At 42.5% G+C, this 15048-nt stretch overlaps 1 protein-coding gene across 1 annotated transcript in view; it reads right to left on the reverse strand.

The window, feature by feature from the left end:
* Window positions 1–741: 741 nt before the first annotated feature.
* ERMP1 (endoplasmic reticulum metallopeptidase 1) overlaps window positions 742–15048 on the reverse strand; it is a 37486-nt gene continuing 23179 nt past the window's right edge. The window contains exons 10-15 of the mRNA XM_066604251.1: window positions 10511–10701; window positions 7867–8019; window positions 6111–6310; window positions 5653–5768; window positions 5024–5187; window positions 742–3443 (exon numbers count right to left, since the gene is read on the reverse strand). Of these exons, the coding sequence (XP_066460348.1) occupies window positions 3279–3443; window positions 5024–5187; window positions 5653–5768; window positions 6111–6310; window positions 7867–8019; window positions 10511–10701 (989 nt within the window). The 3' untranslated portion in view covers window positions 742–3278. The remainder of the gene's footprint in view (window positions 3444–5023; window positions 5188–5652; window positions 5769–6110; window positions 6311–7866; window positions 8020–10510; window positions 10702–15048) is intronic.

Consider the following 15048-nt stretch of genomic DNA (forward strand, 5'->3'; position numbering starts at 1 on the left):
TAGCAAATAAACCAGAACAGCGCAGCACGTCCATATCCAAGAGCTTTAAAGATTCAGATGCTGAAAAACCAGTTTCTGAACTCTAAAGCCTGATCTACAGCCGTGCCCACGCTTACCTTGATCCACATCGGATTGACAAAATTGCATAACAATCTCGCTTCATATAGTTGTAGAAAAAACAGTTTTTTTAAACATATACATGCTTTTCAACATAGGAGTCTATGGGCAACAGATGACAGCCATTGGGAGCAGTTTCCAACGTCGCCCCGTAAGGACGGCCACGAGCTGTAGCTGCAAATTTCAAACTCTAAACTAAAATATACTTGGTCATATATAGAAATTAGTGCAGGTGACAGATGTGTAATCTATCAAAGCTAACCAGATCCCTTCTGTCATTTTTTAGCACATGAGATGCGTCACCTGGTAAACTTTGTACACTTTTGCCTGCACTAATTGTCATTATTGCTCATTTTTATTTAAAAGGGCCACTACAATGAAAACACATTTTTCCGTGTCTGCACCCCTGATCGCCTGTCACACAGGTCTTCTCTGTGTATTCCAGCCAATTCTATGCCTGTCTGATGCTTGTCAGGCACCATCTTCAGAGTGAGAATATTTACTTTCACTTCAATAAATCCCATGAAGCATCAGCACAGCAGGCTATACCATTTTTCATTGTGGGGGGTGGGAGAGTTGTTATTACCTTCTATAGTCCCCTAAATAAGTATACAGTCAGGAGGATGAGCTGTGATCTCCTTTATTACAACTGTGTGATGAACATCAGTAACTGACAGGCGTGGCTGTCTACCCCTCAATAGTTTCAGTGGTAGAGTCATGTAACAGCATCACATAGACTGAGAAATTAACTAGAAAATGATTCCATAACCCCCAAGTAGATGTCAGTTGATCAGAATTGAGATTACATGACTACTTGAGGTAAAAAAGGCTGTGAGGCTCATACAGAAAGAATAACTAGCCAAAGTAACACTAGCCAACTTCTACAAACTAAAAGTATAGCAACATAATGAATGAATTACTTTTTTTAGTCACCTGAGTGGCCCTTTAACATGTCTCCATCTATTATTACAGATTAGTAGACTCTTCATATGGCACATTTTTATTTTTTGTTTAAAGAGAAACGTCCAGAGCTCCCGCTATGATGTTTTATGGTTAATGCAAGTGTTCCTGGAGCATCTTTTAAATGTGTGTTGTGCTTTTCTTCTGTTATACCTCCTATAAATTAATAAATTGACAACTGGAAGTTGTTAAAGGGAACTTGTCATCACTTTTTATGCAAGTAAACCAAGGCCCATGTTACAATTATGTCCGACACAGCTTTCCTAAACTTATTTTGCCATGTCCCTTTATAAAAGCCTACCTGAGGAATCACTGTTTAAAAGTTTTTTTTTAAACTTAAGTCAATAAAATTAGGCAGGGAGGGCTGGACTATCAAGTTTTGTCCAAAAGTCCGTCCCTCACTTGCCCTATGATACGAAGTGCTGCAAAGTCTCAAGCGAACACCATGATTTAGCTGACCGATGCATTCATTCACAGAGCGGCAGACTTTTGGGAAAAACCTGCAGAGACTGACTTGCTCAACGGACCACTCTGCATAAGCGTTCTTACCCAGGAGCGTATATCGGCCGGCGTTTTCACAGCCAGACGATATATGCCATCATCTAGGGCGTAGAAGCTTGTTAACAGGCGCACAAATCTAACATTTGTGCACCCGTTAGCATGGTATGGGCCCTGGCGCATATGCGCTGAGGTCACCATGCCGTCAGCACTTTCCCCTCCCTCCCTGTTCGTTCTTTGAAATGGGAGGGGCAGGGCAGGGGCTAAGTGCTGGCCTGTCCCCCCTCCTCCCATTGATGGGTATTGACAAGGGGCAAGGAGAGGGAGGGAGCTTAGCTCTGCCCACATCCCACCCCTTGTCTGCAGCCAGCAATGGGAGGTGGGATGGGACAGTGCTTAGCTCCACCCTCATCCTTTCCCATTGCAAAGAACACGCAGGGAGGAGAGCAGAGATGAGCCTGCACAGAGGAAGAAGAGCAGAGGGAGGGTGTTTAGCAGCCACGCTCCCATAGGAACCCATGCAGCGGCCGACGTATTCCAGCCCAAAAGATAGTTCCAGGACTATCTTTTGGGCCTGACATAAAAACACTGGGCGCTATATTGGCTGGCAGGCTTTGCATCTCAGTAATACAGCTATGTGATCTGATGCATTGGAATTCAATGCATCAGATCACAGCGTATATCAGCCGGCTGTGAAACCAGCCAGCCCATATACGCTCATGGGACAGAGCCCCAAGGCACAGGAAACTTTAGCAGCGATTCCTCAGAAATACTTTTATAAAAAGACATGGCAAGTTTAGGAAAGACAACAACAAGTTTAGGAAAGACATTCGGTCATAATGGTAGTGCTATGCTTGGGTTACTTGGGTAACAAGGGATGGCAGGTTCCCTTTAGAAGGGTGTGCGTTCGTGAATAGGGACACCCCCTCAAGAACAGCAGCTCCAACTTCTTAACTTATCAATACATTTCCAGAGGTAAAATAGAGAGCGAGCAGAATGCAAAAAAAGTTTTAAAGAAAACTGCTGTATTCTCCATAAAAAAAAAGTGTTTACTACAATTGGCATTTCAGGATAGCAGACCGGTCCTTTCTCAATGTGGCTGCAACAGACCCCCTGCCGAAAAACTGCAAAATACAAGATCTTAAGCAGTTTTGGGGGTATTGCCTTCAGGAGAAAATTCATGAAGAGGCTCTTGAGATGAAACTCCTACATTCCATGTATTAGAGTACATGTAACAATGTAGCGACCAACGTTAGCAGCCTGTGACACATCGCACATGTACCATGAGGACGAGCCGTGTGGGAGCAAGTATAAAACAAATGTTAGAATACAGACGATACAAGTAATATTAGTTAAGACCTCACTGATGTTATGTAAACAGGGATAATCCAGTGTGAAAAATATTAAATAGTCTGTATATAATGTTCTTCTTTGCATTGAGAGTCGTTCAAAATACACAGGGTATATTCAAGTTCAAGGTTTTCCTATAATTAGTTTCCATGTTCTTTGAGAACATTCAGTGCAGTTTTCATGATTATGAAATCACCCACTTCCCTAAGCGTCAGAGCAAGGAACCGCAGCGGTCCATTTGTCATTGCCGTCATATACTTAATGCAAACGTGTTTCCCGTAATGCTTTCACCTTAACGTTGTTGCATGGTACATGCGCGTACAGCACTATGGTGATGCTTGCACAGAAAGACATCAATACATATACTGCTTATACGAACTGACCCAACTGGATGGAAAGCTCCAGTTTGGGAACCTCTGCAGTAGAGAGTCCAGCTCTGGCGAGTGTTGATTCTCCCCAAAGAAATAATGTGAAGCAGCTGCAACTGTAACTATTCCATGGTGGTCTCCAGTAGAACCCTGAAAATGAAAAAAATAAAATAAAAAAAAAAGTGTCAATGGTTATGTGATATACACCAGACAACGGAAGAAGAAAAAGTCCATTCCACAGTGGAAACCATGATAAAATTGACATAATGCAAAATTGAACGTCAATGGTATGTCAATTTCCGAACAGGTTCAGCGCCAATTATTTTCACAGTTGATGGACCAGATTTCCAAAGTTGCTGCCATTATAAATGCCGCAGATGTTCCATGGCAAATCCACCCCGTCTGGACTTCCCTACACCCTCTGATAGCAGAACATGCAGCTAGGGTACTGCAGCACAGGTACATTTAAGTAAATGGAACAGGCGAGGGTCCAATTCCATCTACCAAGTCATTTACATCCTAGCACTCAAGCTGCGGGATCTCCCATTCCACTGCAGGTTATGGCTGTAGCGTATCCTCATTGGCAAGTACAAGATAATGGTAAGTAGGCAAGAGTCACACAGGAAACCTGAATATTTGCTGTGTATTTATGCACAAGATCAATGAGATTGTGTATGTGTATTTACAAGAGTGTTAAAAAGGCTGCCGCTGGTAGAAAAATGTAGGGCAATAGTGTATTTCAGCCTGTGAATATGTTGTATATTAATGGACCTAAATAGGAGTATGCCTGTGTGAATGCACTTATACTATATAGTAATAGTGACTCCCTATAGTGATCCCAGTAGTAATAATGTCTCCTTAGTGGCTCCAGTAGAAATAGTGTCCCCAGTAGTATTACATGAGCCCCATAGTAGTCCAAATATTAATAGTAAACCCCCTACTGACCCCTACAGGTACTCCACTCTCCCAGCCTGTGGTGGCAGTGCAGAGTGCGACCTTTGATCTCTTCCCCTCCACGTCTGCGCCATGTACAGGACGGCTCATGCAGACACTGGAGCTGCAGGCTGGGCGAGCGGAACGCCTGTTAGTTTGCTGCACAGCCAGAGGGCCACATTTGCATTTCACATGTGTGGTTTATATGGATAACAAAACACACATACCTGCCTGGTAACTAAAAGAACTAAAAATGCTTAGCATTAGAAGGGTTAAACAGGGCAAAGGAATGTGGAATGCAACTCTGGGTGTGAAGGGAGTAGAAGACATGAAGTAACTGCATAGCAGTACAAGAGAAAAACAAAAGCACTTCTTTGGGAAATGCTAAACAATTTTCTTTACGGATCATTCACACGGGAATATTGTCGCAGTATATTACGCAGTACGCAGCACGTACACACGCAACATACATATTTGCTGCATATGCCGCATAGCCTATATTGGTGCATAATATACATCAAAATGGGACATACTGCTTTTTTTTCCACATGCCTGAAAATTACGCAGGGGTGAGTCGCCCAATAGAAATGCTGCGGTGCTGAAAGCCCCTTGATATGTATAGACAATAGACCCATACAAAGGAGGCCTCAGTCAGCTGCCATATGGGCATATTACTGCTTGGTGTGCAAGCTGTATAATAAGCTCCAAAAAAAGTAGGATTGGATTCTACGGTGGAAGAGAAATATTCCCCAGAAGTGTTTTTCTGCAACAGAAGCAAGTCAGATCCATCCGCTTACCTTAACTTCAATCCAAAATTTCCATGCAGGAGCATGCAGGCCATGGGAATAGTATATAAAATGTTCGCCGCCGCTGCCAGATATTGGTATCCCATCACCCAAGGACCAGCTAGACAGCAGACAAGTTTCATGTGGTCGGATATACACTGTTATATGACTGGGTCCTGCCAGTGGGCAAAAAAATACCATCCATGTTATTGATACATCTCCAAAATAAATGTTTTAGTGATGAACGCACTATTGATGGACATGAATATCAGTACGACATTGTATTCAAAATTAAAATTTACTTAAAAAGGATTTTAAATGATTTGCTAAAATCTAGACTTTAACCCTTTCCAACCCACTATCTGACGTCTAAAGACCTTCTGATTGAAGGCTGTACAGCTCCGACATCGGTAGACGTCCGGCAAGGTATTCTTACTGTAGATTACTGGCCGCTCTGTTGTTGGGGGCCTCTCCAGCATGTCAAATAGTGCAGTACTGGTTCTAGCCAGCAGATGGCGCCATTGTATAACGGCAGAAAGAGAAAGCCCTTTAGGAAACTCTGAATCCAAAATTGGATTGCAAAGGGTTAAATAAGGGAAAATTAAATATAGAAGGTTAAGAGCAGCAGAAGCAATACTAACCTTTAACTTCAAAGTTCAGGCGTATAGCACCCCAGGGCGTTTCTTCTTTAGACTCCAGTTTAAAATTTATGTCCTCTGAGACGGGAGGAGGAGGAGCAGGAATGTACCAATTTTTTCTGTGAAGCACAAATGAAAAATAAAAAAACAAAAAATTGCTGACTCAAAGGATTCACTTTTCTTTGAACTTCACGAGCAATAAATGTGTACACTACACCGCCATACTTCAATTCTGTCTGCTACGTCTATTATCCCAGACTGCCGCACCCATCATATTGCATGGCAGTAAAGAAAAGCAAATCTAAACTAAACACAATAGAATATGTGCACTTTGATATCCGCTTATAACTTGGGACAAGTATCTTGTTCACAAACCTCTGGTTCTTTATGCAATATGCTACATATTAGTTGTCACATGATAAAAGATAAATCAGATTAGATTACAGCAAACAAATACTAACCTGATCAAAAGGTGAACCGGGAAATACCAAGGGAATCCGCAGAATGGCGCAGCATCACACGGGGCCCTTACGGTATCATTTAATTCAGGTATATGAGGTGTGAGGTGTGCTATTCCAGTGTAATCAAAGGTATTTATCCATATCCCAGAATCTCGCTTTACAACATCTCCATCCAAGTTGTGGATCGTTCGGGTTGTGTGCTGAAGCAGTCGGGAATGAACATGGTTATTCCTCACATACACAAGTACATCGTATACTTACAAGGGTCTCTCAGTATGTAGGTGCAGCACGTTAGAGGGAAAGATCAGCAGCAAAGATCTGTCCGCTAGGAGCTTACTTCAAATATATTTCTACTCGTATCTCATTTCATCAGGCGGCCCTGACTTTTCACTTAGTGTGAGTCAAAAGTCAGGGCCGCCTGACGAAATGAGATACGAGTAGAAAACTTTGTCTTTGTAGGACACTTAGCTGGGTGAGGGAGAAGCTCTTTAGCACCTATGGTAACGCACGCCGGCCATCTTGGGCTGACTCCAAGATAGCTACCATCAAGAAACTTCAATGGAAAGAGTCCTGGGATATAGGATTTAACATTAGGCTCATCAGGAATGGATAGATGCAGTCATTTTTTTCAATATCTGGAACGATTTTTGAGTTATGGATGATGTTATGTTAAGTCTTAATAAAGTTATGTTGAATTCTGTTGTATGGAAAACACTTGTCGGATGGATTTCAGGTATCAGAAGATGCTGTTAACAATCCAGGATGGAACGAAGATCATCCTGATGGTCGGTAACAGAAATTTATGTGAGGTAGACAAGGCTTTCAGCGAGTGTAGAAACGGTCAGGAAACCGATTCAGAGGTCCGGCGAAATTAGTAATGTCCAGGATAAACCAAGAACTGGTCATCCAAGCAGCATTCCCAATGCCCGGGTGATGACAGCCATGCCAGCCGTTTTCACAAGGAGTCTGGCATTGAAGGATGGTATGAATCAACCAACTGTTGTAAGAATCCTCAAGAGACACCCATATAAACTGCAGCAGAAGTGTGAAGAGGACCCTGACAGGCGCTTGGAGTTCTGTCAGTGGGGGGATACAAATGTGTGAAGATGCGCAATTTGTAAACATTGCATGGACAACCAGATCTCAGTTTGTCCTGGATATTAGCAGTTTCCTGGTACTTCAGAGCCAGTTTTCCGAGAGTTTGTGTACTAAATCGCTGTCTTCCTGGGTGTTCTTGATTGCAAGGCTTACGTGAACGTCTGTTATTGACTATAGAGAGAATCTCCCAAGGACTCCAGGAGCTTCAGATAGAAAGGAATAACAAAGAGAACACAGGTTTATATACACTGGGGAAGTTTGACCAGTTTCTTTTGAAGTTTCTTAGACAGAATCCAGGATGGCTGCCACTACCTCAGCTGACGGGCACCACAATAGAGCCAAAATGTTTTCCCCACTCATCTAAGTGTTCTACAAATTTCCTATCTGTATCTCTTTTTTATCCAGAAGACATTGTGGGTGGCCCCGACTTTTGAATCACCCTGCATAATAAAGAGCTATTCGTTACTGAATAGGGCGGAAAGTTATGGAAATCACTGATAAGGGCAAAAAGGCAATGGGGCCCAGGTCACGGACACAATCTTCTGGCACTTCAAAGGTTTCAGCATTGGAAGACCCCTTAAATAGACTGCTAAAGACTTAGCTTTCAAAGGCATACGTATTTAGAATGGAGTACGTAAAATGCATGATATACAATTACCTGCAGGAAGATTCTCTTTGGTTTTGGGCTTTCCATACTGGCACTATAAGGGAAGAATACCCCACAACACACAAGGATAAATGTCACAGCAGACACGGCAGCCAACAAGAACATTATGGTTTTGGTGCTCTTCACAAGGTAAACAAACTTGACCTAAAAAAAAAAAAAAGCACAACTATGAGTCCATCTAAAACTGAACCTCATACATTTACACGAAAAAATAAATAGAGGAATGTATATTTGGTATACTGTGGTACACCCTACATTCTGACATGCTAATATTTTCAATATCCTCATCTTCGCCTGGATTCACACATCGTTTGTACATGGCCAGTCTTACCATCCCAGGATGTCCGACGAAAAATGGCATTTGGGCAGAGCCATATGCTTCCATTACTTAGACTCCACTTTGATCTCCATTTGAGCAGTTGGCATTCCTTTCCAGCATTTGCGCTAAACAGAATAGTATAGCCAACTCTGCTGGTCTAGCATAAATTACAGAACGGAAACCTGCTCAGGGACCAATTGTTTGTATCGCTGATATTCGTTTGACTAATGAAAAGCTCCATCTGGAAGCCATATTTGCAGATTCAGATGGAACCCTGGAACAGAATCGCTGAGCACACAGGCCCTGTGTGAACCCAGCTTCATTCTTAAATCCCGCCTACAGGAAGCGATGGCTCTCATTGGCTCTCGAGCGCTGCTCAGCCAATCAATGCAGCGCTTGCTGAACTAACACAACAGCTGCAATTCTTCAACCGCTGCATTGATTGGTTCTTCGATCGCTGCTCAGCCAATTGAAGCCATGGCGTTGTGGAGGCGGCATTTATGAATTAGCTGGACCATGGCAATGAGTGGCCGATTCATAAATCCCGCATCCACAACGCAATGGCTGCGATTGGTTCTTCGACCGCTGCTAGGCCAATCAACGCAGCAGTCGAAGAACCAGTCACAGCCATCACGTTAGTTCAGCATTGATTGGCTAAAAAGAGAACCAATCAGAGCCATCACTTCCACAGCAAAGCTCAGGAGAGCAGCGGGAGGGATGTGGACCGAGTCTACTAGGTAAGTAAATGAAGACATTTCCCGAACATAAGACCTAGTGCCTCTTTTGAGACAAAAAATTAATATAAGACAGGGTTTTATTTGCAGGAAAACACCATTAGCATGTTTTTGAAGTGTTGGAGGAATGCCACACAAACATGGGGAGGACATACAAACTTCATGCAGATGTTCTCCTTAGACAGATTACATAAAAATAAAAAAATTTGCAAAGATTTTTTACTAATAACTGGATATCTAAAAGACTATGGTCACCTTTGCTTTGCTTTGTTGTATATTCCCTAACAATGGTAGGAACTCCCTTACATCTGAAAAGCATCACAAAAAAGAAAAAAAAAAAGGTGGGGTGGGGCGTTGTCATTTGCTACGCTAGTTAAATATGAAACATATTTTTTATATCAAATCAATCATCAGGTTAAACCCCATCGTATTGAGGGTAATTATGTAACAATATAAGAATTAAGCGTGCCAAAGCCTCACCAAGTTTGACAACATTCATGTGTTACTTATAATATTAGCTTTCAGACATATTAGCATACCCACATCAAGTCATCAGGCATGCACCTTAACAACCCCATAGTATCTACATATAGTCATATAGTAAAGTTCAGGACTGGCATGGGGACCGTGTCAATGCCATTACCTTCACTATGGGTAAGCCTTAACCCTTTGCAATCCAGTTTTGGATTCAGGGTTTCCTAGGGGGCTCTTTCTGCCATTATATAATGGCGCCATCTGCTGGCTAGAGCCAGTATTGAATAGGACATGCTGGAGAGGCCCCCAACAGAGCAGCCAGTAATATACAGTAAGAATACCCTGCCGGACATCTTCCGTCATCGGAGCTGTACAGCCTTCAATCAGAATGTCTTCAGACGTCAGACAGTGGATTGGAAAGGGTTAATGGTCCTATTTGACTGGCTTTATCAGGTGTCGATTTCTGTTAAGCATACTTTGGGATCTATGTTCTAGGTAACAGCGATCTTCAATGCCCTTACAATTTAGATTTATGGCAATTGGAGTTTCTATTATGGACAGATATACATCTGACCTGTAAATATAGTGAATACAATGGGGTTGTTAATGTGCATGTGTCTTTACTTGATATGGGTATATTAATAAATTATTAGGTTTCAGATTTAATCAGCAACACATTCTTAACCCTTTCCAATCCACTGTCTGACGTCTGAAGACATTCTGATTGAAGGCTGTACAGCTCCGATGTCGGAAGATGTCCGGCAGGGTATTCTTACTGTATATTACTGGCCGCTCTGTTGTCAGGGGCCTCTCCAGCATGTCCCATACTGCAGTACTATCTCTAGCCAGCAGATGGCACCATTGTATAATGGCAAAAAGATAAAGCCCCCTAGGAAAACCCTGAATCCAAAATTGGATTGCTAAGGGTTAAAGGGCTTTTCCAGGACTGAAAGGGAAAAAAAAAGAAAAAAGAAAGACTCCCCTATCCCAGCCACTCCTTGTCCAGTGCTGCAGCCCTGATGCCTGCTGCACAGAACCCACGGCTGCAGTGCACATACAGTAGAAGTTAGTTATGCCATTTGATTGGTAAAATATCAAACATACTTACAAAACAAGTCATCAAAATGATAGAGCAAATGACGAGGAAGGAGGCCATCACAACATCTGGTGGAATTTCTGTACCGCTGCGACCAAATATAGGTGTGAACATCTCAAAAACTGCCCATACATGGTAAGTTGTGTGCAAATAAGGAAAAAATAAGCCCAGCAGATAGACCGCTATGTATCTGTAAGAGGAGCCTGTGGATAAAGAGATTACATTTATGCAGGGAAATGGACACAATACTAACCTAAAGTATATGGTAGATTGGGTCCCAATGATCCTAACAGCCACGTTCGTTACATTGGTCTCTGCTGACCATTTCCAGCATTGGAATTAGCTAGAATGGAATTTTTACACAAAGCTGCTCCATTCAAAGTTATTACCCAAAATGGAGTTTTATGAACGGGTTGAAAAACTTTGGTAATCCACTGGAAGCAATCATTTTGCACACTGCAAAGTGCCAAATTGCTTTTTGGACCCAAACTGGGTGAAGATCATAAAAAAAAAAAGAAAAAAAAAAAAAAGAATAAAGCATGGCTACAACTTCTCTTCTTTGGATACATTCCCGATTTTGGCTTCACAAAACTACACAAAAAAAACCCAAAAACTGTACTTGTGAACACACCCTTACAGATGAGTAAATATTGCTTCTGGTACAATCCCCATAAACTCAGCCTCCTCTGGCATGAAGAACTGCAGATATATGTAATTTTGCGGTGCTATATTATCCCACCGCTGTATGTAGGGTTTTTGGAAGTACCTTTTTTTTTTTTTTTTTTTAAGTAAAATCATGCGGCATTGAGAGTTTAAAAATTGCTGTATACCTAAATATTTCACAACTCGTACAGACACCGCATGGAAAAAAATTGCTTTGTCGACAACCTATTATAGGAGCTGTTGCTATTGCAGAGACAAATATATTTCACACCTTTGTGCATTAAAACTACTTAACTCTTTTCACGTTTTTTTTTTACATTTTGCACCTCCAGTGGCCACACTAATTTTCACATTATTGAAATGTCAGGATAACTTCTAAATTACAAAAGAAAAAAAAACAACAAACATACTAACCCCCCACACTTATAGATTTCCTGAAAGACAGTTTGCACATGTAATTTTGAATCAAAACACAATTTTTGCATAAAAATGCGTAAAAGGTTTATATTCGTGGTTAAAAGTAAAAAAAAATTAGATGCAAACTTCCTCCTACAGATTAAAAAAAAAAAAAAAAAAGTGTAACATGTGCAGAGTTCATATATAGCACCTAGGCCTATGTCTACATGCACATATCTTCATAAAATCACCAGAACTGAAAAGGCAGAAAATCTGCTTTTAGGGCGGATTCAGACGACCGTATATCAGCTGCCGGCCGATATACGGAGTCTCTCTCTGCAGGGGGTGGAGGCTAGAAGAGCCAGGAGCAGTGCACTGAGCTCCCACCCCCTCTCTGTCCCTCTGCACTATTTGCAATGAGATAAGTCAAGACAGGGGCGGGGCTAAGCTTCAGAAATAGGCCCCACCCTGCCTCTCCTCATTGCAAATAGTACAGAGAGGCGGAGAGGGGGCGGGAGCTCAGAGCACTGCTCCCGACTCTTCCATGCTCCCCCTCTGCAGAGAAAAATGACGTATATCAGCTGGGCGTAAAAACCCAGCCCCGATATACGGTCGTCTAAATCCAGCCTTAAGTTGCAAGTTCTTTATAAAAATTAAAAAAAGGAGGTTTAACCCCTTAAGGACCAGGCTGTTTTGTACCTTAAGGACCAGACACTTTAGGGATTTTACCCATGTGGCGGTTTTACTGCCCGATTTTGTTTCCTTCAGCTACCAAAATTATTTGTACTGCTTTTTTTTGTCCGTGACAAATAGGGGGATTTTTAAAATATCTTTTTCACTGACTTTTCTCTGTTTTAGTTTTATTGGGGGTAAAATGCTTATAAAAAAAACCTTTTTTTTTTAAACATTTATAGCTATTTTTTTTATTTAGTATATTTATGCTAAAATAAAGTATGGGAACGTGTTCCTTTATTTATTTTGGACGTTTTGATATATAGTATGTATGGTTTTGGATTACAGGGCACATACGGCGACTGTTTTTTATGGCGCCAGCTTTGCGTTATTTTCTTTCTTTATGTATATATTGTTTTATTCTGTAATTTTGTTTTACTTGTGTATGGAATTATGTTTTGTAACATCTATGTCCCCCATGGCGTCATAAGACCTCTGGGGGACATTCATTTTTTTATTTGACACTTTCCCACTGTAGCTGTAGCATCCATAGGAGCCCCAGTTACAGGGGAAAGCAACTCCTGTGGTGACATTAGTCACTGGCAGAGCTGGACAGGGTCTAGTCTGACCCTCCAGCTCTGCTGTAGCAGGGAACCCAGGTGGTCACATGACCCCTCAACTCTTTGCAATGTTTTGTGAGCAAATTGGGCATGACCCCGTGTGCCATTCTTAAGTTATACATGTTTGCAGTGAAATCTGTTGCAAATTCTGCTATGTTGTCTTCAAAGGAGAGCAGAGGAGTGACACTGTGCAAACATTAGGTGACGAGTGCCCTTCGTACCCCACAGTGAAAAACTGGGTTGCTAAATTTAAAACTGGTCTCTTCAATACCGATGACAAAGACCATTCCAGGAGACCTCCAGTGGTTACGGTTCAAGAAGCCATAGACCCCATCCATGATATTATTCTAGTAGACTGGTTAACATCTGCTAAGACGATAGCGGAGGCTTTGACCGTTTGCAGAGAAACTGGATCCATAATTCATGATCCTCTAGGCTTGAGGAAGTGTCCGCCAAGTGGGACCCGCAACATTTGTCAGCAGACCAAAAGCATGCCTTGAATGCAGCGCAGAATGACCTCATTTACAAGAAGTAGATTGGTTGGTTTGGGTGAGGTGCAAGAGTGACTACAGCCCTGTCTCTGCTACATTATGTAGTTCCTGAACAGCAAGTCTTTTGTAGAACGTAGCTGGTGCATCCTCCAGGACATATATGGTAAGCGGCCAAGTAGCAATTTTTACTGACCTGGAACGGTTTTGGTAAACTGTAAGGCCTCATGTCCACGGGCAAATTCAGATTTTAAATCCGCAAGCGTTTTTCCTGCACGCGGATCCGCGCCCCATAAGGATGCATTAGACACCCGCAGGTAGTTAAATACCTGCGGATGTCATTTTTCCCTGCAGGCGCGGGTCCCGCGTGCAGGAAAAAATCCGGACATGCTCCATTCAGGCGCGGGTCTCCCGCGGGGACAGCTCCCGCAGGCTTCTACTGAAGCCTATGGAAGCCGTCCGGATCCACGCGAGACCCGCGCCTGAATTAAACTCACCTGCTTCGGGCGATGCAGGTCTTCCTTCGCGGCCGAAAACTTCTTTCTTCGGCCCGGCGGATGTGGCCGACGCATTCAATTTACAAAAAAGGGAGCAAAAGTGAGCCTGGTAACTACAGGCCAGTAAGTCTCACTTCAGTAACGAGAAAAATTTTCGAGGGGATTCTGAGAGATGCCATCGATGAGTACCTCAAGGAGATTAAGGGAATAACTCCTCAGCAGCATGGATTCATGAAGGGTCGCTCATGTCAGACAAATCTGATCAGTTTCTACGATGAAGTAAGCTCTAAGCTGGACCAGGGAGAATCTATTGATCTTGTATATCTGGACTTCTCTAAAGCCTTTGACACCGTGCCACATAATAGGCTAATATACAAAATGAGGCAGCTTGGACTGGGCGAAAACTTGTGTAAGTGGGTAAAAAATTGGCTCAATGATAGAAAGCAGAGGGTGGTAATAAATGGCTCATACTCTGATTGGACCACAGTCGCTAGCGGGGTGCCACAGGGTTCAGTACTAGGCCCCACTCTGTTCAACATATTTATCAATGACCTGATAGAGGGGCTGCACAGCAAAATATCAATATTTGCAGATGACACAAAATTATACAATATAATTAATGCAACGGAGGACAATGTGCGGTTACAAACGGACCTAGATAAGCTGGGGGCTTGGGCAGAAAAATGGCAAATGAAGTTCAATGTTGAAAAATGTAAGACTATGCACATGGGCAGGAGGAACGGATGTCACAAATATTCACTTAATGGGGTACCACTAGGGAAAAATGATATGGAAAAGGATCTGGGGGTATTAGTGGATAATAGACTAAACTGGAGTAACCAATGCCAGTCAGCTGCTGCAAAGGCAAATAAAGTCTTGGGGTGCATTAAAAGAGGTATAGGAGCGAAGGACGAGAACATCATCCTTCCATTATATAAGGCACTTGTCAGACCTCACATGGAATACTGCGTACAATTCTGGACACCGGTGCTCAGGAAAGATGTCACAGTGCTTGAAGGGGTTCAAAGAAGGGCAACTAAACTAATACATGGAATGACGGGACTGGAATACCCAGAGAGGCTATCCAAATTGGGACTATTTACTCTAGAAAAAAGAAGGTTAAGAGGCGACCAAACAACCATGTATAAGTACATGAGGGGACAACACATGGATCTCTCCCGCGATCTGTTTACACCCAGGACCACGACGGTAAC

Source organism: Eleutherodactylus coqui, chromosome 5, assembly GCF_035609145.1.
Source record: "Eleutherodactylus coqui strain aEleCoq1 chromosome 5, aEleCoq1.hap1, whole genome shotgun sequence".
Lineage (NCBI taxonomy): Eukaryota > Metazoa > Chordata > Amphibia > Anura > Eleutherodactylidae > Eleutherodactylus > Eleutherodactylus coqui.